Raw genomic sequence first — 26,191 nt, 5'->3', positions numbered from 1 at the left:
ACTCCTCTCAGGCTTTACTTAAACTTCAGCTGACGCATTTATTCAATCATTGATTCAAAACCTATTTATTGATTACCTGCCAGGAAACAGGTGTCATGTGAGGCACTAGAAATATGGTAGAAAGGGACTCCAGGTCCCTTATTCACTGAGATTATACACTTGTGAGGATACAATGGGAAAAAGTAAGATAAACAACATGATTTCAGATAACAGAGAGACAAATAAATACTGGTCAATCAAAGACTGATTATTTCCTTATGTCTTGACATTAACCCCATCTTTCTCATAGCAAAGGACACTCATCCCCTCTCTTGTGGTCCAGGGATAGAAGCAGGAGCTACTTCCCTTTTCTGCACAGCCAAAGACACCACCAAGTTCTCAATTCCTACTCAATTGGATCCAACTGGCTCCAATTCCTGATTGCAGCCTACTGCCCCTTTCATAGTCAGTCAGTGAATCCACAGATGCCTATTACGCGTCGACTGTTTCCTCAGGATGAGGCTCTGTCTAGCCAGAGAAGGGAAGAGAAAAGTAAGAACCCAGAGAACAAGCGACAAACAAAGCAGCCCATTGTTGACGTGTGCTCGGCAAGTCTTTACTCAACCCCTCCCGCGTGACTAAGTACCAAAGGGTGAGAGCAGCACCGCAGGGGGAAGCCACGATGCTCGCCCGCTGGTAGGGCCAGTCTCCTGGCAAGGCAAGACCAGGCATCGTTCAGTCGAAGGGACCCTTTCTTTGTTTACATTTTAAGATCTTTAAAATTGGGCTTTAAGTTACCATGGAGGTAACAGTAACCACAGTACAAAGTGTCACCATGACCCAAGAGCTGTGCAGAGCCCACAGCAATTCGAAGGGGTCCAAAATCAGGCTGTACATTAAAAAAAATTAAAAGCCACACAGGTTGTTGGACTCCATCCTCAGTTTCCAATTCAGTCCGTCTGGAGTAAAGGAGTAAAGCCTGATGGTTTGAAATGCTAACAAGTTCCCAGGTGATGCTCAGCACACAAGCTTCTGTCTTTAAACTGGAGCACCCCAAGCTGTGCAAGGACATATCTGTACGGACTCTTTCCTAAAACTTCCCTTGGATTTTCCCCCAGAACACTCTTGTAGTCAGTTTGTCATACTGGCTTTTCTTTTCCACCTCCCTTTCCATAATCCCCCTTCTCTCACTTTACAAAGGAAAGGCATTACTCTCACCCATTCTTAGTGCCCAAAGATGTAAAGACTTTTTTTAACATTAAATAGACATCCCAAAGTTTAAACTCTTTTAATCAGAGTACCAAAAATATTCCCATCCATCATTTTAAGAAATGCATTTCTAGTCACTAGTAAACAAACAAAACTATTATTGATCAAAATGTGTGAAGTTTTGATCAAAAAAAATCTGAAAACTGGAGGAAAACGTTTAGAATTCAATCCTGAACTCACTATTCAACAAGTTGTGAAATCTTGAGAAAGTTACTTAATCTCCCTGTGCCTCAAATTTCTCATTTGTAAAATGCAGACGATAATAAGTTCCTTTTATGACTATTTTAAGTATTAAATGATATACATAAATAATGTAAATTAAGTGGTATATGTTAATATATGTAAAGTGTTTAGCACTGTACCTGGAACATAGGAAATGCTGTATGTGCTGTTATTGTTGTTGTGATTATTAATTGTAATAACAACTCAGAATTCTTTTACTTTAAAAATTTTACATAGATTTGCTTTTGTTTCAGAAAACTTTTATAGGTTTATCAATAAAAAGGCTTCAAGAAAAAAATATGTTGTAACATGATGGTTACATTATGTGAAATATGATTTCAAGTAAAAGGAATTAAAAAACTTTAATTAAAGAACTTACACATTTTTAAATTAATGGTGATGAAAATACAATCTTAAAAGTGATGGATCACTTTTACTTATAAATGGGAATTTTCACAATAATTGGCAATTACATTCTTTGCAACCATTTAAGCTTATGATGAAAAGTATCAGACGTTAAACTAAAGATGTGTGGTGGTGTATATTTCTTACGTTCTTTTAGGGTAACAGACATGAACAGAGTCAAGACCACTGCTTTAGGTGTATGTCCGAGAGTGAAACTGTTGGATTGCACGATAGTCTCATTTTCACCTTACTAAGTTTTGCCAAATGTTTATCTAACAAGGTTGTTTCCCTTTGATGTGTACTCCCACCAACTGGGTGTAGGGTTTCCCTGATGTACCTCGTCATGGATACTCCATATTAACAAGCTCTTTTTTTTTTTTTTTGGTGCCAATTTGGTGGATGTCAAATGGCATCTCTTTGTGATTGTTTTAACATTTTCCAGATCATTAACATGACTAAGGACGATTATTGGTCATTTGTGTTTCTGCATCTGTGAGAAAGCTGTGTGTGCGTTTGCCCATTTTTTTTTTAAGGGAATTTATAAATTGGCAGTATTTGCATATTGTCATTATCTTTTTCTAGTATAGTTTTGTCTTGCTTTTCCACTTATAGTATCTTTTAGGAAGCGCAGTTTCTTAATTTTTATGTATTAAATTTATCAATTTTTAATATATGTTTTGTGACGTTTTTGGTGTGTCATTAGAATCTTTTTCTACCCCAAAGTCACAAAAAATTTTAGAAGAAAATGAAAGCAGATGTGTTGCCTCTTAAATGAAAATTCATCTGGAGTGGATTTTTGTGTAGGATGTGAGGCAGAGATTCAGTGTTTGCTTTTCCACCCCCCTATGGATGTCCAATTCTCCGTCACAACTTAATGAAAAATCAGTTTTTACCTCATTGATTTGCCCAAGACACCTCTTTTATATACGTTTAATGCAATCGAGTCTATTATCACATCAATATCACACTGGCTTAATTATCATACCCTTAAGATATATTCGGATATTTGATACAATTCCCTCCAGATGCTTCTTTCTTCAGGACTAAACTTGCTATCATTTGGTTCTTTGCAAATCTGTGTAAATATCAGAAACAACCTGTCAATCTTCTGAAAAGAAAAAGGTCTAGCAATTTTGATCAAAATTATGGCAAATTTATAGATTTAGGAAAATATCTGACATCTTTAAAATAGTTTTAATATCTGTGAGGATGGTTTAGCATACTTGCATTTACATGAACATTCTTTAATATCTTTCGGTACCATTTTAAATTTTATTCCATTAAAGCCATGCACATTTGGGCTAGATTTATTCCCAATGCCTTAAGTATTGTTTTTTTCAATAAATAATAATTTCTGTGATTTCTAACAGTTCATTGCTGATAAAAAATGAATGCTATTTGATTTTATGTTGATCTTATAACAATGTGCTGAACTCTATTATTATTTCTAATATTTGTCTATGGAATTTGGGGAGCTTTATTATATAGACAACCTTATGCTAATGGCAGTCTTTTTCCCCATTATTTCAGCTTTATTGTGGTATAATTAACACATAAAATTGTGAGGTATTTAAAGGGTACGGCAGGATGATACGATATACATATGTATTATGAAGGGATTCCTCCATTTAGTTAATTAACACATCCCTCATCCATCACTTCACATATTTACATGTTTATCTTTCCTTTTTTTGGTGAGAACATTTAAATTCTCTTAGAAAATTTCAATTATACAATACAATGTTATCAACCATAGTCACCATTTTTACATTAGATCTCAGCTTTTATTCACGTTATAGCTGAAAGTTCATACCTTTTACCAACCTCTTCCTGTCTCCTCACCCCCATCCCCTGACAACCACTTGTCTACTCTGTTTCTATAAGCTTGACATTTTTTTAAGTCCACATAAATTGATACCATGCAGTATTTGTCTTTCTCTGGCTTATTTCGCTCAGCATAATGCCCACAAGGTCCATCCTGTTGTTGCAAATGGCAGGATGTCCTTCTTTCTCATGCTGAGTAATGAAAAAGTCTTTTCTACTTTCTTAGTTTTTGAAAATAATAAACTTTTAGATTTGTTGATCCCCACTATTTGGTTGTTTTTAAAAATTTTATTCATTAGTTAAGTGTTCAATTTACGAAAAGAGAGAGCACAGAAGAGAATAAACACAGAGAAATAATATTATAAAAATAAAATTATTTGCTAGCTTTTGTTTTCTCTAATTTAAGCATGTAAGGCTAAGTACCAATCTCACTGCCACTACTACACTTTCCTATGTAATATTTTCATTGTAATTTATTTTTTAAGTATTTTAAAATTTGTATTATGATTTCTTCTTTAGTCCATGAAATGTGTGTATGTGTGTATGTGTATGTATAGATACACATATAAAAATATACACACAATTTTTAAGTTTATGGAAATTTTATTTTTTATTCACCTTTAATTCAATTGTATTGTGATCAGTCTTTCTACGAGATACATATTCTTTTAGTAAAATGTATGTGTTAGACCATAAAGTCTAATCTCAGTTAATTTGAATGTTTCACGTGTGCTTGAAAAAAATAGATATTATTTGAACAGCCAGCTTCTATATATATCCAACAAATCATGTTTGATAATTTTACTTTCAAGTTTTCCTTATTTAAAAATTTTTATTTGTTCCACCTACCAAAAATTGGGATTTCCCACTCTAATGGCAGACTTGTCAATTTCGCTCTTACAGTTCCTTTGATCTTTGCTTTATGTTTTTAAGACTGCTTTATGACGGCTATGCAAGTTTTAACTTCTATACCTACAAAATGAATTATACCTTTTATTATACTACTGTTGTTTTTATTTCCCCACTAATGATTTTTGTTCTAAAACATTAGTTTGATGTTATTATACCTACCAATATTTCTCTTTGCGTTTGCCAGATACATCTTTGTTCCTCTCAGTCTCTAGTCTTTCCATGTCCTTATGGTTTACGTATGCCTTATATTTATATGAAAAATAAATGGATTGAGAAAAATCTATTCTGTAAATCTCTGATGATTTTTCCCCGTGAATTTAGTTAGTTTATATTTATAATCTTAACCTATATATATGAACTTGTTTTTCTAGCATCTTATTTTTGCCTTGAATTTATCCTTTTTAATTTTAAGCTTCTTTTTTCTTGTTTTCTTTTTTTTTTCCCCAGTTCTTTGTTTGCCTGTTCATTTTCCTCTTTCTTTTTATTTTCTCTACTGGTTTGTACAGTTAAATACTCTATTTCTGTTTTTGTATAGACATTCTCTGAAATTTTACAATGTAGAGCTAAAGTCTCATTCCTTTCCAAGCAACATAAGGACTTTAGAATTTTTAAAGTCTGATAATTCCCTCCCAGTTTACATAAAATTGTTTTAGTTCTGTCCTCTTTTCAAACCCACAAATTAGACATAATTATTATATTATAGGAGAACATTTAATGTTACCCACATATTTATCAATTTCATTGCTCTAATTTCTTTAATATTGCAGACCATCCCCTTGGTAAGTTTCCATCTTTCTGAAGTGCAGTGTATCCTTTATACATTCTTTTCATGTAGGTATATTGGGGATAAACTCTTAATTTTTTCCCCTGAAAATGTCTTTATTTCAAACTCTTTCTTGGAAGAGAATGCTCCTGAGTACAAAAATAATGAAAATGACTTTGGACACATCATTCTCTTATCTTCTGCTTTCCATTCTTACTGCTGGGATGTTTGCTAGAAAAAAATTCTCTTTTCTACGTACATAATCTTTATTCTTCTCTCTGGCTGCTTAAAGGTCTTCTTAATGAATCTGGTGTTATATAGTTTCAGTTCCTTGTATCTAGGTGTGGATTTATTTTTATTTTTTCCTATTTGATATGTGTTGTGGCTCCTAGCTCTGTAGCTTCTTATCTTTCATCAATTCTGAAAAACAGCCATTATTTTTCTAATTGTTTCCTCAACTCCATTTCCTTTATTCTTTGCTTTTGGTACTTTGAATATTTGTAAACTGGTCTTTCCAATTCTAGCCCCTATTTCTCTTAACTTCTCTCATAGTCTACATTTCTTGTCTTTCTCTGTTTCATTTTGAGAAACGTTTCAGTTTCTACCTCCTAGGTTACTAATTCTCTTGCTAGCTGCACTTAACCTTCCACAAATAACTCTGGTCCATTAATATTTTTATTTCAACAGTATTGTTTTTAATTTCTGAAAGCTGTAGTGTTATCATTGTTTTTCAGTTTGCTTGCTCATTTTTGATAGTTTTCTTTTGCTTGTTCACTTTTGGGATTCCATCTTTTTGTCTTTATACAATTCAAACATTTTTATGTCCTTATCTTTAATATTTATATTGATATCCTTAAGGGTTTTATATATTGCTTATTATTTCTGCTGACTCCCACTCATGGTGGCTGTTTTCTTGTGTGTTTAAGTAAATTAAATATATACCCACAATCAAAGATGACCAATTTGTAGAGAACCTAGGGGACCAGGATTAATTGAGGTTTATTAGGTCCAAGGCAGAATCTCCTGACCACAATGCTGACATCAGCACCTGATTTATGGAATTCTGCCTTTCAAGAGAGCTCACTATTCACTGCAGCTCTGAAAGAACCTTATGACTTAGGCATGTGTGTGTTTGCTTGTGTACATATACAGGAGCTGGATTGAAGATTTCCAGTACTTCCTGTAAGCAAAGAAATATAAATTATGTTTTATGCAGAATCAAGTTGTTTTGTAACAGGATGACCATCAAAAATGATCTGTTCTACAATATCACTGGAGATAGAATTTCAAAAAGTTTTGCAAAAATCTCATAATATTCAGAAAAAGAAGCCCAGTTACATGATAATAAGCTTATTTCATAGTAAAATCTTCACTCTTTTGGAAAATTTTACCCATAAAATCTTGGATGATTTTAAAAAGAAAAATTTCCTCCATCTTTTCTGAAAATACAGATAATTCAAATCAGAAAGAAGGTCAACATTAAGATAAAAGTTAAACTCAAACAAATCACCTTCTCCTCTAATTTAAATATAGAATTATGCATCATGTTTTAAGAAACAAACCGGAAAGGTAGTTTTTGTTATCTACTTTCTCATAAAACTACACATTACTCTCTGGCATCTTATCAAGCATAATACATAGACAAATCGCTTATTCTCCCAAAATACATCAGGACTAGCACCTTGTGTATAGCAAGTATTTGATGAGAATTTGCTGAATTAAAATATACTATTTTTCAATTTATCCCATAATATCTGATCATTGGATCTTAGATAGAAAAGTGAATTTTTAATCTCATATGTTTGTGCATGAATGAATACACAGTAATAGTTTTCTTGATTGAAATTAGGTTCCATTCCTAACTCTGGTTTTCACAGTGACTCTAAAGTAGCTGAAACAATAGGTTTCCAAAACTGATTACATATTAGAATCAACTGGGGAAATTTAAAAAAAATACTATTCCTAGGCCATACCCCCAGAAATACTGATTTATTTGGACTCTCATAATTCTTAGGGAATCTATGTTTTAAAAAAACTACCCAAGTGATTCTAATATATAGCCAGATTTCAAACCATTCATAAACACATTTTTAATCCCAACTTTCTGGTGGCCATATTTAGACAAGAGGCTGCTAGTTTTTTTTTTTTTTTTCCTGTGTTTACATCAGTCAATGTGCAACACTTTTCCTTTAGTAATATCTCACTGCAGTGTTCTAGTGTGGGTATATCAGATTCTCGCATGTAAGAAGGAGGGTGAGGATAATTTCTAAATCTCTCTGAGTATAAGGGGGATTGCAATACAATTTGAAAATAATTGCTAATTTCTAGAAGACAGATCGCCATGAAAATCAGCTAAATGGTTTTCTAAGTTTTGCTCAGACACATCGTGATCTAAATCAAAGTTACATTATCACTAATATGTAACTTTTCGATCATTTTCCCTTAACCATTCTTCTCTCTTGATTTTATGCTGGATTATTTCATATAAGTATTTAAGACTTTCCTGGATGTAATGAGCTTTGGTCTTAGCAAGTTCAGTTTTCACAGATTCTTTCAACTTAAATAAAAAGTCAAGTACCTTTCGTCTTGCCATTTTAGCAAAAACAAAAACGATTAATCCCCATAGGTGTTCTATCAACACAATGTATAAAAAGAAATAGTTTACACTCAAATTTTCTTATTTGCAGGATTATTTAAAAATATTTAACCAGCACCATTTTAGGAATCAAGTACATATCACAAAACTCTTAGAATTCATTAATTGACCTAAGCTGCAAGAATACAAAACTTCAATACTCTAGTGTTTACCAAAAGGTTAAGATGAAAAAACATGGTACCCTAAAGGCAAAGTCTCACAAAACTGTATGAGGCTTAGAGAGAAAAGAATTTTAGAGACTTGATTCCAATCCACTGGAATCACTTTGTATAAGGAAGACATGGTATTCATTCATCCAGCATTTACTGAGTCCCTACCAAGTGCTAGTCACTGTTTCCAGACTGTAGCCCTGACCTCCTGGGGCTGCCATTCCAGTGAAGGCGAGAAGCACAGAGAAGGAGGTTCAAAAGCAAACAAACAAGCAAACAAAGCAGTCAAGTACGAGTTCAAGCACAGGTTCAGATTTTTGAGAGCCATAAAGTCCTAGGTGAGTTACTTAACCTTTCTGAATTTGTTCCCTCATTTACAAGGAGAAGTAATGTCACCAATCATACAAGTTTGCTCTGAGGATCAAATGAGCTAATAGAAATTAAATAAGGCAAAAGACCAGCATAGTCTTATAGTTCAAACCTCCCAAATTCTGGACAGATAATGAAGGATAGTGTCTGCCTTGTAATGTTTCATATCTCATCTTCTCTTTCATTTACCCCAACTCTAGCACACCAAATGTTGTATGTCATTGACTCTAGGACACATATTTCTCCCACTTTAACTTCTCTGAAACAGGGCATGTCTCGTCATCTAAGCCTTCTTGCGATCACTTCCAGTCAGGTGTCAGTCATTATCACGACAGTTTTCAACTGCTAGGGCACGTGCAAGCTTTAAAGCAGTGGCAGCCAAAGTTTCAGAATGGATGACAATGGCTTGAGAATAAACCCTGGAAACAATAGCTAAACATTCCTTTCAAGCCTGAAAAACGGATACATGTGTGTTTGTGCATGTGTGTATCGGGAGACTGGCACATACACGGGGAACAGTGGTGAATCAGATTTGTTTAGCAAATTTCAGAAACTCCTAAGTCAAAATAGGCTGGCTTTAAATAATTGCAAACCCAGCTTAACTACCCAGCACCAAAAGCTTTGTGATCTATCATGGGTTCTTTGGATTCTTTAAAGAAATGCTGCATCACCAATGTCTTTTTGGCACAGAGGACCAGATGGTGTGGGGAAATATGGACACTGAAACTTCTGAGCTGAGAAGTGACTCAGGGACGTTCATCTCTGAATGTGAAGAAGCCTTAGGAACACCTTCACCAAATGTATCCTGTTCAGATTTTCTTTTTTTTAAATGTGCACAAGAGTTATATATGACCCAAATCGATATCTAAATAAGTATAGAGAGCTATTTCAATAGTTTTTCTGAATACCCCTCCAAGAAACAGGTCTTGAAGAAAACATTTTCCTGGGAAAGAGAGAGGACTCTCTCAGTGCCTAGGAATCAGCCACCACCGCCATCCTCCATCCTATCCAACACAAAAGTCTGTTTCCAAGAGGTTAACATAGAAATAATAAAAATGAGTTTGATCTAAAACAGCTTAACTGCCCAAAAGGATTTTTTAACAAGCTTTAGAAATCATGTCATTTCCAATTCTCATTATAACTCAAGATAATTTTGTTAGGAATTCCCATGAAGAGAACTCTTCCCAGTTTGCAAGGCAGGTTTTGTGCTGACCTGCTACACGCCAGGACAAAATGCTCTTTGTGCTGCAAAGCTTCTGCAACTGAAACATGAAATCTGCCTTGAATAGGCAATCAGTCTTTAACATGACTGTCTGTGCAGTCACTGATTTCTGGCAATATACACTTTTGGATGAATACCACATAAAATGCTTCAAAAATCACGCAGACCCTGCAATGAAATCTCCATTCCACGCTACCGTTCAAGTCAGGTCAGTACTTCTGCCACAACCTGCTTTATAGAATAGAAGTAATTTTATCCACATGATAAAGAGAAAGACTTGTCTTTTGCAAGATTTCAAGAGTCCCATCAATTTGTAAGATTGATTGGTAAGATTAGTAAGTAATCTGCAGGTTAATTAGTTTTGATAGATCCTTAATCTTCCTTTGGTGACAAAGACTGGCCGTTTTTCAAAACCTAGTTTCACTGTTTACCTAGATAAGTGATAAAAGAATCTTCCATTCCCTCCTTTCTTTCTTCTCATTTCTATCAACCACTGGCTGTGTAATCCTCGGCAAGTCACTTAACCTCTCTTTGCTGTGGTTTTTTTTTTTTTTTTTCTTTCTTATCAGTAAAACATCAGTAAAATGGAGATTATAAAAGTGCACACCTCATAGATTTATTAGAAGTGTTAGATTGCAATACCTATAAAGCACTCAGAGGAGGGCCTAGCACACAGGAGCCCCTGATAAATCTAGCTGTTATTTTTATTGTGACTTGACATAATTATGTAAGGTCAACAAAGATAAATGAATAAACAGATTAATGAATTAGTGAAAGAAGTAGAATGTATAACTTGACCTTCATAGATGATCAAGATCTCAATAGAAAGAGAAGGTGTTAGAGCAGGCAGATAGCTAGATGTGAGCAGAGAAAGAGGGACGCAGGTCAAATGGCAGGAATTGGGCAGAAAGGAGGGGTGCAGGCCAAATGGGGGAAACCATAGACCATGTGAGCACCAGGGGTCCCTGGGCAGAGAAAGAAAAGCAGGAACCTCGAGGCTGATAAGCGGTCACACACTTTGGGGTGACAAGTGGCCTGGAGGCCGACAAAGAAAGGTGAGAAAAGGCAGGAATCTCCAGTGTCTGAATGTAACCTTTGGCTTAGTATGCCCTCATTTCAATAAAATTAGCCTTGCAGATCAGAAGTACCCATCATGCACCGACGCCATGACACTTCCGATACGACTAAATAAGGACAAAAATCCCTCTCCCTTCGGGAAAGTGGAATTGGGATGAAAATCAGGGAATACGACCCCAGACCCTTCCCTCCCCAGTGAATGTTCCACTATTCATTTTTATGCTCTATGTAACCAACCTGCCAAAGAAACACAGGGCAGCCGCTCACCTGAGCCTGCCCGCTCTCCCCTTAAGAGTGTACTATCCATCCCTTAACAAATCCTCACTTTACTCTTTTTAACCGCTACGTCTTGTGGCTGATTTCTTTCCGCAGCGAGACAAGAACCTGGTCACTGGCAACACCTATGAGAAGACAGAGGAGAAGGGGTGATGAGTGTGCTCCCTGAGAGCACTCCCAGCCACGCATCCAGCCGTGCGGGGGCACGAGCACGGCTGAATGGGGCGCTGAGAGAGCAAGGGGCCCCTCATTCTGCCAGCCCTTCTGTCCACACGGTCCAGTCTGCAGTCTTGAAAATGAATTGGTTTTGTCTACTTGACAACAACTTACCAGCTATGTAACTTTCTGAACATGGCTTAATTAGCATCTCTAAATTTCAGCATGGTCATTTTTAAAATGGACATTAAAAATAGCCAACTGGCTGCTTTGAAGAGCAAATTACATTTGTATGACATCTCAGAAAGGACCTGCTACAGAGTAGGTATTCAAAAACTATTAGTCCCCCCAAAACACATGCCAGTATTTTGGATTAATCCTCTACAGAAACAGCAACCTGCATTGAACTGTAAGTAACTCTCATCAGCATCATTGCTCCTCTCTGTCCTGGCTGAGTTACCTGAATTAGGTAGAGAACATTTAAGCCGCAGTTAATACATGTTGTTTGGGTATCTGTAACATTCATTTCTATATACTGCTCCAAATGGACATTCTCTGAGAAATGTGACTCAATCCATTCCAATAGCTTGAGTCTTAAACAGCATACAAACTTTTAGATGCCAAAGTTTAATTGAAATTTGGCATATAGATGAGCACTTCATGTGCTGAAAGCCAGCAGAAGATTCCTAAACAAAGAGCAATCACAAATGGTAATTTTCCCCAACTGGATCCAATTATATTTAGCATTTTTTATGAAAGAGAAAAACAAGAATGGACACAAGAAAATGTTTTCCTCTTGTGATTTGCTCTCTAAGAGACAAAGATGAACAGTCTCATGAAGCTGTTACTTCTTATAACTCAAGGAACATGACTCTCTAGAGAAAAAAAAATTACGCAGTGTCTTCCTTGATGTAAACAAACATTCCATTACAGAATAAATGTGGCCATTTCAGCACATCTGGCAAGAGCTCCACAACCTACAACATGAAGCCCTCCCTAAAAAAGATGTTTCATGATAATAAATCGTTATCAGCAGATGTTGATCACTTCAAGCCTGAGGAGGTTTGGAAATGAAATAGGTGGTTTCTGTCATGCAGAGCACAGACCTTCGAAGTGGTCAATTAAAGGAGACCCGTCATTACCCAGATGGAGGCTCGGGGATGCTAATTCCTAAACGAAGGAGAAGCAGATCCAAAGGTGACTTTCACACTCGCTTTCCCCTGCTAGCGCAGCAGCTTCCAGACTGCGAACCCTTAACCAAGGTCTAGGTCTTTGCTTTCTGGGTAGAGATGCTAGGTTTTCCCAAGGACACACTAATGCCAGGATTCTCTCTGAATTCTAAACCACTACATCCCATGTGTAAGAAATCAGGCTATCACACCTGCTCCCTTTGATTGATTTTATTTGTCACTGTAAGTACATTCTTATAGGGAAATGAGCCTCTTGATTTTACTTGGAAATCCCTTATACTGCCACGGGTCGGTCATGTTCTAAAGTAACTGCCCTCCGGGTCAGACAGTGAAGCTATACCTCTGTGGGTAAGTGGCAGGGTCTCTGCTTAAAAAAGGAGACATACCTAATTGTCAATGATCCAGGAAATAAGGAGATGCCAGGAAAATAAATGGAGCTTGAAAGGCATATCGTACACTGAATAGAGGAGTTGGGGAGCAGTATTCCTTTGTCTGTCTGGGCTGAGACTTACTTAAGGGGTCGATTGTTTGGGATCATCTGAGAGAGGGAGGGAAGGAAGCTCTCTGCCAGCTGGATGAAGCCTGGAGCTAGGCAGGGGCCAGTCCTTAGGAGACTCAGTATCTGAACTGGAAGACAATTATAGCCAGCCAGGAGCTTTTCTCTGTATGTTAATTCTCTTTGGTTATCCCTAAGCATTTGACAAGTACTGATAAAGAGACAGCCTCACAAGAGCCCGGGGCAGAGCTAAAAGGAGAGCAGCATGGTGGCGGCATTGTGACTAGTGACAGACAGATTCCTCAGAAGAAGGTGAGTCTCAGTGGACAGGCAGCTGGAATATAAGATCTGGGTATCTCTGTCCATGAGGACATTCAGCCTTCTGCCTTCCTTAAAGGACTCAGACACTATTTTATGAAAAGAGCCGGCCTCACTTTATTCCTTATTAGAATAAATTCTGGGGAGAGGATCATGTCTTTGTTGAAGAATAAATTAATGTATGCCTTCTGTTTGCTGGACACAGTTCGCTACAAAGTGATACGTGAACAAGTAAGTGTAACCGAGGTCTGGGTGGATATGTTTATCAAACATACAGAAGCAAAAATGGTGGAGGGATAGTAAGAATATAACAGTATAATGTAATTCTCAGATCTGAGTCCATACCCTAACTTCACTCTTCAACCATGTACTCTATCAGCAATTAAGGTCAGAAAACATTTTCTAGTCTGCAGTCTGAATTTTTCTTTCTTTTAATACATAAGTGAGTTGAACGCATATTTTATTTGCCTGGAGAAAAGAAGGCTGTGTTGGGGGATTTTATTTATCTGTGGTCTCTGACGTGAGGTTCTCTTCTCTTAAATCAGGAGTTCAAAGTCTGGGTCCTAGGGCTCATAGATGGGTTTCATCCAAAACCATCCTGAGATCAGGGGAGGATAATGCTCAGTGCTAGAGCACATGCCTAGACGCATGAGGTCTGGAGTTCAATCCCAAGTACCTCCATTAAGAATGAGTAAATAAATAAAACTAATTACTACCCCTGTCCCCAAAAAAATTAAAAAAGGAAAGAATAAAACCATCCTGAGAACAATAAAAGTTTTAAAAGATCCCTCACTCATTAAAACATTTTTTTAAAAGGTCATTTTTGTTTTCATCATGTGAAATAAAAGATACTGTTACAAATCTCTTTGGGTTCTCCTAAGACCCTTGGATCCCTTTTTTGTTCATGTCCATGTTGAAAGAGATCCTACCAGCAATGGAGCACTGACTTTGTATAAAAAACTACATTAGTAACTAGAGAATAAACAGCGCTTTATGCAAAAGAAAAATCATAGTTCTTACCAGCTACACATTAGATAACCCAGGTATGAAGGTATATTATGAGTACATTTCCATATATATATATTCTGAATTTTAAAGCTTATTCAAATATTTTATAATTTTGGTTCATTCTTAATATTTCTTCTTTAGTGTTCTGCAGTTTCAATATGATATGTTTAAATGGGTTTATGTTTCTGTATCACACTAATATTGCTTGTACTTCATAAACATGATAAATAATCATTTCTGGAAAATTATCACCTATTATCTATTCAAATATTACCTCTCTCCTCCCTTTATTTTCACCTTCTGGAACTCCTACTTTCTGATTTCATGACTCAATTATGCTTATATTTTCCATTTATTTCTCTGCATTCTGGGTATTAGCATTGATTATACCAGGGCTAATCTGAATTTTAACCCTTCCATTGTGTTTTTATTTCAAAATTACATTTTTCATTACCAGGTTTTCTATTTGTCTGTTTTTTTAAGAAAATACAAGTCATTCTTTCTTAGGGTTTAATTTCTCCATGTATGTTGTCAACATGTTACATATACCCATTTTATATTCTCTTTCATGTTGCTGTATTATCTCAAGTTCTTAAGGTTCCAACACTGCTGTTAAGTCTCATGTTAGCGCTCGCTCATGGATTGTACTGTCTGCCAACTGTCATTCTTGGCTGATTGTTTTTCTGTGTATTGTTGACTGTTTTTCTGTGTGTTTTGTCAGGTATTTGTCAGCTGTATCTTTCACAGGGCTTGCTGTTTTCTTGGAAATCCTTGGCAGTCTAGATGGTGGGTACAATTCTTTCAGGATGGTTTTCTGTTTTATTCTGCTAGGAGCCTCAGGGTGTTTTTCAGCTTGAAGATCTCTAGGTCAGTTACATAGCGTAAAAAACAAAAGCAAAAAACAAAGAGTCACGTGACGGGCAGGCCTAAAGAATGAAATTCTTAGGGGAAGATTCTTTTCCTCTTACTCACAGAGTTTCTTGTTCTCACCCTGGGCTAATGGCATATTATTCTAGCCTAACTTTTCACTAAAATATGGGTCCTGGCTTTATGCAGGAGACAGAGATGTCTCAGTTCCAACTTGTAGCATTTGGGAACAAGGCCCTAGCTTCTCTCCATCTCATATGGACGATAGACTCCAACCTCCTGGTCACCCAGATCCTTAATTCCTGGGGCAACCACAGCAATGGTACACAGGCTAAAAGCTCTGGCTTTTAACTTCCTTGCTTTTGGTACATAGTAATCTCTTTTATTTTTTGTAAAATTGGGTACATGTTAAAGTCATTTTAAATATTTTATCCAGTATTGCTAGCTGTTTGAAACCATAACTTTTTTTTTTAATATTTAGTCTACTCTATTGCCAGAGCTTTGGTGTACAGTTAACTGTTTTGTTATTCTTAATTAGTCAGTCTTTTCCAAGCAGAAAGTTCAGCTGGACTGTGTTTCCGATCTTGAGAATTTAGAAACTCTTAACATTTTTTTTATGTACAGAATTCTTCTCCATGTTCAGAAGTGACAGACTGAGACATATTTTTAAGCTCTAAATGAAGTAACTCTCTGATATATCTCCTGGGATCCTGGCAGGACATGGACCATTTCTTGCTAATCACCATTACAAACTGATCACAGTAGACTGTATTAACTGATTTCTAATTAAAAGCAGAAAAAAGGGAGAATTTGAACCTTTTTCTTCTAAAGACCATCTCAAAATGTTATTTCTTACACTGTGGAGGCCTGAGAATATGTAACTGGTCTCAAACAAGATAATCTGTCAGAATTTTCAGTTGTAAAAGACTAATACATGTAAAAATGTTTCTATACAAGTGAACTATGAAACAGAATGTTTTAGTAAGAGTCATAGAATTTGTCCCCACAGAAATGGCAATTTGAAAGAAAACTGTGATCTTATAATGGAAAAACCTCAATGATTTGAGATAATGGCTATCCCCATATTTAAAGCTACCAGTGACTGCCACTTTCGCTTACAATCTGCCTCCCCCTAGGAAAATATATGCAGTTGTTTAAGTCACAGGTCGAAAGCATATGGAAGGCGTTCTTTGCACTCTCCACGAGAGTGAAGTGATTTTCTTTAGCTCCTTCTCATACATGATAGGTGTGAAATACTGTTGTTTATTGATCGAAATGTTTCAGTTCCTTGATTATTCAACTGGAAAAAATAAAAACTGAGCCAGAGTAAACAGTGATGAAAAGTAACTATAGAATCTTTTGGAAGTAACAGATATAGACAAGACCAAACTCTTATTCTGAAACATGGCTTACTCTTAAATTTATTATCGTAACTCTGAAGTGGCACAGGGGTGCTCATTATGAATTGAAGTACATTAAAGTATTTCTATCCATCTCTCTGCTGCCCAGGCTCTATCTGGGATTCCTGAACTAAGGGAGAAAACTACCTATTCTCTAAATAGTAGATAATGTAAAAACTAGATAAATCAGTAAGGGAGTAAACCACATGTGAAGAAAGCATTGGGGAACGTTTTCAGGACAACTTGGAATTATTACTTTATTTAGTCTCTCTCACTAGTAACATATAACCACAAGTTTTTGAAATCAAATTATTTCCCCCACACAGCAACAAGTGATCATAGAATGATCAAGTGATAAAAAGAACAAAGAAAAGATATTGTCTATGGGAGAGTCTAAGTTTAAAAAAAAAAAATAGCCTTCATAAGTCACTTAATTTGCCGCAGGTAACATTATCAAACATAACCCTCAGGCTTAGAAGATCTCAAGTCTAAGCCAATTTTAAAAAAAAAAGTCCATTTATGTTTTAAACATATACCCTCAGAGTAAATTTGGAAATAGTTGCATTCAGAATACCCAGAGTTGATTTCTTTTTCTGTTTTTTTCTTGGCATATTATCTCCTTGCTACTCAAAGTGTGGTCCATGGACCAGCAGCCTCCACATCTACTCAGAAATTGTTAGAAATGCAGAATCTTGGGCAGCTTCAACCCTATGGAATCACAATCTTCATTTTAACAAGATCCCTAGGTAATTCATGTGCCCATCCAAGTCTGAGAAGCTCTGTACTAGAAGACAGAAACATTTTCTAATTTAACATAAAATACAAGATTTCTTTTGGGGGTGATGACAATGTCCGGAATTAGAATGATCACCAACTTTGTGAATATACCAAACGCCACTGAACTGTTCACAACTTAAACGGGTGAATTTTATGGTACGTGAAATATATCTTCATTTTTTTAAAGGAGAAAAAGATAAGTAAAAGTAAACGCTTTCAAACTGTGCAGCACATAGATGATAGAAACCAGTTCCTTTTTTTTTTCTTTTAAATCTTGGGAGGAAATTCGATGCACCATTTCCCGTAGCTCACCTCTTACTGCGAACGAGATCCACAGCAGGCCTTGATTCTGGGGAGCCCTGACCAGTGATCTGAAGACGCACCCATGCATCCTGCCCTGCCCTCCCCAGAGAGACAGAGGGACAGAGACACAGAGAAACCGAGAAAAAGACACACACACACACACACACACACACACACACACACACACACACACACACACACACACACACACACACACACACACACACACACACACACACACCCTCTAGAGCTCCTTGCTGTAGAGCCGCTGCTGAGAACTGCCTTCCTCGGGAAACCGCACGCGGATGGATGTGACATGTGAAGAACCCAGACTGCCCAATCAAAGGGCCAAAGAGGCGCGCTATCTGCCAGCTGCACTAGCGGTCCCGGGCGTGTGGGGGAGGAGAGACTTCTTCCTCATTCAGCTCTCTGCCTGCCCCTGCCACCCTCTTCCCTCCCATAAAGAAACTGCAGATTCTAAAAATCTCGTAGTTACTCAGAGTCCTCAACAAACGACCCTCTTTGGCTTCTGCAGTTAGGATTCTCCGCACCTGCAACAGGCTAGGCCCTTGTAAAGGCTTCGCGCCGCGGGTGGGGAAGCCTAGAGGTTCTATTTCTCCGACTTAACCCAGTGAAACAGGCGGGGGAGAGGACGTCTCAGGGAAAGTCCATCCCCCGCCCCTCCACACGCGCGCGCATCTTCTAACTTTTGCGGCGGTCCCGCGGCCTGAGGACCTGAGCGCGCCGCCCGAAGGGCTACGGCGGGCCGCGCGCGGAAGGCGGGCGCGCTGGTCCCCGAGTTCCCGGGCGGGCGCCAGGGCAGCCCCCGGGACTCTTAAGAGTTCTGGTCACCGCTCCCACAGAGGCTAAGTGACACAGGCGGCGCGAACGTGCATCAGTCTCCCACCAGATCATGCCTTTGGCGCAGCGACTCAGTCTCCGAGGACGCGGGATGACTTCCGGGCTGAGAAAAGTGCCAGACCCCCGCTCACCTGCAGTGGCGTCGGCACCCGCGGTCTCACTCTCCTGGGTAAACCTACCCGCGCGTGCTCGCCCGGGCGACTGGGGTCCCAGCGCGGCTCCCGCGGCCCTGGGAGGGACGCGTGTGGGGACGCGCGCGGAGCTGCCGGTCCTCTCCCGCGAGCGCACACCTCCCGCCCGCCCGCCCGGCCGCCCGGCCCGCGGCGCCCGCACTTACAAGCAGGGGTAGTAGCCGTAGGGAGGCAGCGGGGGCTGCGGACAGCCGTCGTCCCCCAGCTCCGAGTCCATGAGCAGGTAGTCCTGGCTGTCGTTGCGCCGCGCGCCGGCCCCGGCCGCGACCCGGGGAGAGCCGCCCCTCCGGGGCCCGAACGCTGCACTTTGGTTCATGGCGCGAACGCCCGACAGGCCTGGGTCCCGCTCCCGGGAGACGCGCCTTGGCACTTCCAGCGGGGACCCGCTGCGGAGGGTCCGCGTCCCCCGTCGGCCCGGCCCGGCCCGGCGACTGACGGGTGCCCGGGGAGCGAGGGTGAGAGGCAAGGAGCGCGGACGCCCGGCGGGCTGAGCTCTGCGAGCGGTTCTCCCGCCGGCCCCGGAGAAGTCACCACGGAAGGGATCGCAAAGGGGACCTTGTCCTGGGCGCGTCCGGCAGAGGGGACCCCGGCGAGGAGGCGGCCGGGGCTCCCGGGCCGGGCGAGCGCAGGCGGGGCGGCGGGTGGCGGCGGAGCCTGAGAGCCGACAGCGAGGGAGACGCAGCTGAAGAGTTACTATGTCAACCGAGACTCTCCAGCCCTCGGCTCCCGCCTTCTTCCCCCGCAACCTCCGTCATGATCCCACCTTTAAAGGGATCGGAGCGACGTTCCCGAAAGCAACCGAAGCTTGTGGTGTAGCCAGGGTAGCTACAACTTTGAGGGCCAAGATGAACCTCAACTAGGTGGAGCCACACACGCTTTTTTATTTTTATTTTTGGTCCTGCTTATTTAGAAACCATACCAATTAAGAACTTTCTAGGAAGCTTCCCTTAAGTAAGACTCGAAGAACCCAGGAAACCTGTTTTGTTTGTTTGGTTTTTTTCCCCAAGAGACAGGAGCCTCTCATTTCTCCAGACTGCCTTCATTTTCTTAGGGCATTTTTGTCTCCCACTGCCAATCCCCTAAGTTATCGCAATTCTTCACTTCAAAATGAACAACGTTCTGTGTTCCCAGTGCCAGATGTTCCCAGTTTCTGAGCAAATCAACCAAAATAGGCAAGCATTTTCCGATAATGCCGATGGAGCCCAACAACCTGCTTACTTCAGAGAAAAACTTTCCAACCGTCACTGCAAACGCCGGAATTATTTCTCTGCCAGATGGTTCCCACATTTCCGCACTGTTTTTAATTTTAAGACTTAGTTTTAAATTCTGATTTAATCTTCATACACGTGCGAAGTGCCAAACTTCTCAACAAGGACGAATCAGTATCTGTAGTAGCTCAAGAACTCGTCAATTAGGAATCCATTCATTCATTCAACAAATAACTTAATCGATCCCAATTGTGTGCCAAACACCATTTTAGGATTCAGAGGCAAACTAGCCAGATAAGGCCCTGTCTGCCTTTGGAGAGATTTCAAGGAAGAGAGGGAGACAGAGACCAAACAAGCAAACGAGAAAGTATCAGAGACAAAAGCTACAATAAAAATAAGCCAAGTTGATGTGACAGTAAGGAGACTATCTAAGTAGATCATTGGTGGTTAAAAGAGGTCTTTCCAAGCAGGTGCTAGTTAAGTGGAGATGGACGGGGCAAGGAACCAGACGTGAAAAGATCAGAAACCCACTCAATAGGATTGAGGAAAGCCAGAGAGTCTGAAATTCTGTTGATAAAAGTACTTTTGCTTCCCATAAACAGGTGCACAATAAAATGGATGTTGGAAATGTGAAAGTCATCAACCTGATAGAGGAGGAAAGAGGTCACAAACTTAGAGCATTTGACTTCGCCCGTATGCTAAGATCCAAAACTCACGGAGGACAAGAACCACTGTATTCTGAGGGCCTAGTGCTGTCTGTATTTGTCACTGGTATGTGGAATGAGTGAATGAATGGATGGATGGATGAAGTATAGAAAAAATGAGAAAACATTCTTGGCCACTAAGAGAACATTTGCCCTGAAAGACTAACCACCATCATTCTGTGGTATGCTATTCCCCATTTGAGTCCCTTTTTTTGATTTTTTTATCAAAAAGATGTGAAGCCATAGTTTAAAATTCTTACTGTTGCCTGATAATTATACATAGCGATAACATACACTACTTGAAATTTGTTTATGACAATTGCTGTCTGTAAGAACTCGGTAGCTTTGATGGTTGAATGAATCAGTTAATAAATATTTAATTTAATTGTGCCAAGGTAATCTGTTTGGGAACATCAAGTATAGGAAACAATTTAGTGGGGGAAGGAATATTCAGATGTTCTCAACCTGACTCCAGTTCTGTGAGTTAAAGCAAAGTTAGAAGAGACTGGCTGTGTTAGTGATGTGTTAGTCTCTAACTTAAAAACAAAACTTGAGACAGAATTAATATTGTTGTTGTTATAGTGAGTTGAGCTATTTGTGCCTTTTCTTATAACACTGTTTTTCATTCACAACCTTCACACTGAAAAAATTATTACAGTAAACTTATAATGTGACATCAACTTATCATTTTGCAAGATAAGACATGCTTCTCTCTGTTATTTGAAATATAGTTAGTATTGGACCAATAAATCCCAGGGACATTTCCCCAGAAGGGACAGGGTGGTGTACCAAGGATTAGAGGATTCTGAATGAGTTTACGATATGATGAAGTGGAAGGAGCATTAGATTGGAAGCCTGAAAGCCTGGCTTCTAACCATTCTCCTAACTGAAACTGTATGATTTCAGAGAGGACAGTTAATCTCTCTCTGCCTCCTTTATTAATCAGTAAGTGGATATATAATTACTAGGTACCCCTCAATCTCTAACTTTCTGTGTTCTATGCTTACCTATGCAGTTTTATCTCTTCAATTACATTAGAAAAAAAAAACAGTGAAATGAAAACAACTTTTCAACCAATTCATATATTTTTTTAATCAAGAGTGGCATTGTGGAGTGGATCTGGAGTAATGAAGAAAATTGGGTGAATGAAGTTTAAAAAAGTAAAAAAAATTGTTGGATGAATGAAGAAATGATCATTTTCACAGTTAAAAGTTGCTATGCAATTTTATGTTATGTGTATGTAGTATGTTTATGGTATTTAAAAAAACACCAAGCTGTAAGTTCAAGAGGAGGAGATAAAGGTGGGCTATGTGTCTCTGTCTCTGTGGGGAGAGGGAGGGACACCATTAAGAGAGGACTATTGCCTCCTTATATGTACCTGCAGTTTTTTAGATTGATTGATTTTACGATAACACAATATTTTGAAAAAAAATGAGTAAAGAAAAAGAGTTGCGCTCTAGAAGGTCTCAGGCTAAGAGCCCAAAGGGAAAGAAAACAACATTGCTACCAGCATCAGAGACAAAGTGTTGAGAAAACATTGTTAGGTGTTTAATGACTCAGGAAGAAGGCGTTACATGGAAGACTTTGGGCATCTGTAGTTTATGGGATGTTGTTGCTGATGGGAAATCACTGACACAAGAGCTTTTCTGGGAAATGCAATTTGGGGTTAGTTGGCCAAGAGCTACAAATAATAGTTTAGTCAGAAATTCATCTAGACAACTCAAAAGCATGGAGACCCAGAGCCCTGACTTCTAATGCATGTAGAATCCATGGGGGGAAAAACCCAAAATACCCTAGAAGCTTCAGAAGGTCTGATTGTCTGTCAATAAAGGTCCCCTGTATATTGTAGTTTGAGTGAAACAGTGCAGGCGATACCAGATATTTGAACCTTAAGTGTTTAATTTTTAAAATAAAGGGGTTGTAATAATTACATTTACTTTCTCTACTATGGATATTAAAACTTCATGATGTTAAATATTAGAAACAGAAGAGTTAAAACAGCAACCTATTTTAATATTCGCTTTAATTTGAGCTTAAAGCAGATATCCACAATTCTAACATTATCATATGGGTATTTTGTAATCGCTTGTGATTACCATGGTTTCGCGTAGAACAAGCTGTGTTTGACTAAATTAATCTCTCTCTTTTAATAGAATTATTAGAATGCTTTCAGTAAACTATTGGCTAAGGGCATGGTGTAATATATTCCTCAGCAAGATGGAAAAATGTGGACTGGGTAGTGGGGGGATGATTTGTAGGAAGACTGTTAAGAAGACTGCTGATCTGATTTAAGGATCAACGTCACCAGGCTATGTAAATGGAGACATATCAAGAAAGGATGGAGCCGCTTTATAGGTAATCAATTTCCTGTCACTGGACATGTTCAGATGCAGCCCAGACCTCAGTTTTTCACGTATGCTATAAAATGAATGAATGTATTTATGGCTAATTAAATGAACATAAGATCTTTTTCAAAAAAAAAGTCTGAAATTTACAAACCACCATCATCTCAATGGATCCAAAATACACTATTGATAAAATCTATCCCTGATTTTTTTTTTTCAGAAAAGGTTAGTAAACTAAGAATAACCGGCCTATCTTTAACATGGTGAAGAAGATCTATTTCAAATAAAACCCACATGGGGAAATACCAGAGATGCTTCCATCAGTGTAAGGAGTAAGGTAGAGATGTGACTGTCATTACTATTATCTATTGGCCAAGAACTTCTACAATAAGCTAAATAAAACAGAATACATAAGAGGGAAAACTTTGAAAAAGAACATAAAACGGTTAGTTTACAGATGATGTAATTGTCTGCGGTAAAAAGTTCGAGATTTTTAGCTGAAAACTATTAGAGCTACAGGGTAAGAAATGTGTTTGGAACAGCGTTAGACTCTAAAGGTAAACAGACACATCTGTCGTCTTCCTATGTACTAGCAATAAGCCAGTCAAAACATAGTAAAAGCTACAAAATATAAAATAAACAGAAACAAATTTAACCAAGAACCGTAACACCTATGTAAAGAAAACTGCAAAGCCTTGCCAAGACCAAATTTTAAAATGAGTCCGAGGCCCACGTCAAATTGTGTAATATGTTTCATTGGTAATGTGATGAAACTGGCATTAAAATGTAGAACTTAATAGACAGAATGTAGTGTTTTCACTATTACCTTTCCCTCTAGGGAAAAGTTTTCTCTACTGTTCATTTTTTCTAAGAATAGTACGACAATTTTTTAAAAAAAAAAATCAATGAAAAGAACTTGCTCTATTAAACATTAAATGACTTAATTAAAGCGCAACAAATAGACTGGTATTCACAAAATAGAAACTCTGAAAGAATATAATAGAGCGTTTCACCAAAGACCTCAGGACATAGAAGATTTTATAGTGTGACAACACATCTTAATTCAATGAGGGAAGTGAAGAAATATTAAATAAGTGGAACTGGGTAAGAGATTTCTGTCTCCACCTTTGCCAAAATAAATGGAAGGCATTAAAAAATTGTATGTAATTTTAAAAGCCCTAAAACCCACCAGAGAAAGATTTAGGTGAACTTTTTAAAAATACATATACTCTTCAGGTGGATAGTGCCAGCCTAAGCATTCACCAACAGTTGAAATAAAAGAAACAATTTCTAGGATTGATTAATAAAAGCAAAAACTTAATATATGTCAATATATACTTAGCTCAGAGAGTTGATGCCACCCACCAAACCGCTTCATCCCTGGGGGTGTTTAAAGAGGAAGCAGCCAAAAGTTCCAGCTCTTCTGTGGACTCATGGCTCCTTTGGCAGAGCACTCTTCTCAGAATTTGGAAATTTCTTTCCCTTTGATTCCAGTCAGTTTCATGTGCCAGTGATCACCCTCATTTGTTTCTGGTCACGTCTCTTAGGTCGGCCGTGTTTCATTGCACCCTCACCCCGGGGACTCCCTCCTGTTACCTCCTGGGAGAGCAGACACCTCACGCAGATCAGGCTGCAGTGCGAGGGCCACACCCTTAGCCCTTTCCTTCCCTTGAAAGGATTCACTCCATGCCACCTAAATCCATCAGGGTTTTGACAGTGAGCATCTCCGCCACACCTTGGATTTAAGGCTGGTCCTTGATGTAAGACTGAGATTTTTGTGGGTCTAGGGGCTTAAATAATTTCACAATTCCATATTTTACTGTATGGGAATGAAAAGCAACCCTTACAGGTCTCTGAATTTCAGGACTATTCTCTTTCAATTTTGCTTGCAAACTTTCCAGTACTATTCAGAGCTCATCTCTTTCTTGCATAAATTGCCAAATACAGCCAACAGCAATCAACATTTGCTATGAACATTCATCAATATTCATCTTTTCAATTCTTCTTTACAATTAAAATCTCATTAGGTTTAATGAGAAAACAATGTTGTCTGTCTTCCGAGTAATTAAAGGTGACGGTTTTTGCCATTTTTTTTTTCTACCACATAACACCGTCTGCTAATAGTTTCCTTGTCAGGCACCACCTGGCATCTGAGAAAATGCCACGGAGTCTAGTTTTGTTGGTTGGTTTGTTTGTTTGTTTTGTTTGCAGAGTCACTCCACTTCTAGTTACTAATTTTGGTGGCAGAGATAAAAGAGGGTTTCTTCTGTTGGAGGATGTGGCTCCCAGGTGACCGTTAAGCTGGCCCTGGGCAATAAGAGGTTCCTTACCCCTCCGCTGTCCTTGGAATGTATGGAATGTCCCTGATTTTTTTGATTATTAATAATGCTGTAATGAATAACCTTACACATATGTATTTTTCATCTTGTTGAAGGTACATCTTTAGGGTAAATTCCTTTCAGCAGGATTTGTGTATCAAAAGCAAATGTAGGGTTCTTGAATCTAAAAACCTGTGCCTCACTAGACTTTGATAAAATTTAGGCAATTATATGTTCAACTACTTTTTTCTGTCCATCTTCTCCTCTCCTCCTGTGACTCCAAATGCATGTGTGTTATTCTATTCAATATTGTCCCACAAATGCTTGAAGCTCTGTTTACTTTCTTTCAATCTGTTTTCCTATTGTTCTTCAGATTGGATATAGTCTCTTGGTCTATTTTGAGTTCTCTGCTCTGTTCCTCTGTCATCTCAATTTCGTTATTGAAAACATCCAGTGATTTTCAAACTTCGGATACTGCGTCCTTCTATTGTAAATCCATCAGCATTTCCCTTTACTTCACTGCACCCAGGGATAGCACCTCCTTTAAACCCTTGCCTACTAATTCCAGCATCTGGATCATCTCTGTTCATTATCTTGTCCCTTAAAAATGGGTCACATTTTCTTGGTTCATTATTTTTTTAATCAGTTATTGATTGTATCCCGGAAAGTGTGAACATTATGTTTTGGAGATGCTGGAAAAAAGCCTGATATTTTTGTTTTGAAAGCAGTTTACTTGATTGAAGTTAAATTGCAAACATTTTCTCCTGGGTGGCAGCGCAAATCTTAACTCATCCTTTTATATTTAGTTGTTCCTTTGAGTCTGCTCCGTGTATGCATAGTTCAAGGGCCAGCTGAAGACTTGGCCAGAGTTTAGGCACATAATTTGAGGATTACCCACTCTGGCTCTCTGTTTCAGGAATGTCCCC

At 38.6% G+C, this 26,191-nt stretch overlaps 1 protein-coding gene across 2 annotated transcripts in view; it reads right to left on the bottom strand.

Moving 5' to 3' along the window:
- TRPC6 (transient receptor potential cation channel subfamily C member 6) overlaps positions 1-19,480 on the bottom strand; it is a 97,409-nt gene extending 77,929 nt beyond the window's left edge. Inside the window, exon 1 of one of the 2 annotated variants that reach the window (XR_004323057.1) lies at positions 18,837-19,480. Coding sequence is in view for 1 of the 2 variants with exons in the window: in XM_032488262.1 (XP_032344153.1) it covers positions 18,837-19,006 (170 nt within the window). In the remaining variant the exon portion in view is untranslated. The remainder of the gene's footprint in view (positions 1-18,836) is intronic. The other variant, XM_032488262.1, reaches the window with a different exon arrangement.
- Positions 19,481-26,191: the final 6,711 nt, after the last annotated feature.

The sequence above is a fragment of the Camelus ferus genome, chromosome 10 (genome assembly GCF_009834535.1).
Source record: "Camelus ferus isolate YT-003-E chromosome 10, BCGSAC_Cfer_1.0, whole genome shotgun sequence".
NCBI lineage: Eukaryota > Metazoa > Chordata > Mammalia > Artiodactyla > Camelidae > Camelus > Camelus ferus.
Note: the sequence above shows the minus strand (reverse complement) of the source record. Positions and strands in the feature narration are given on the sequence as shown.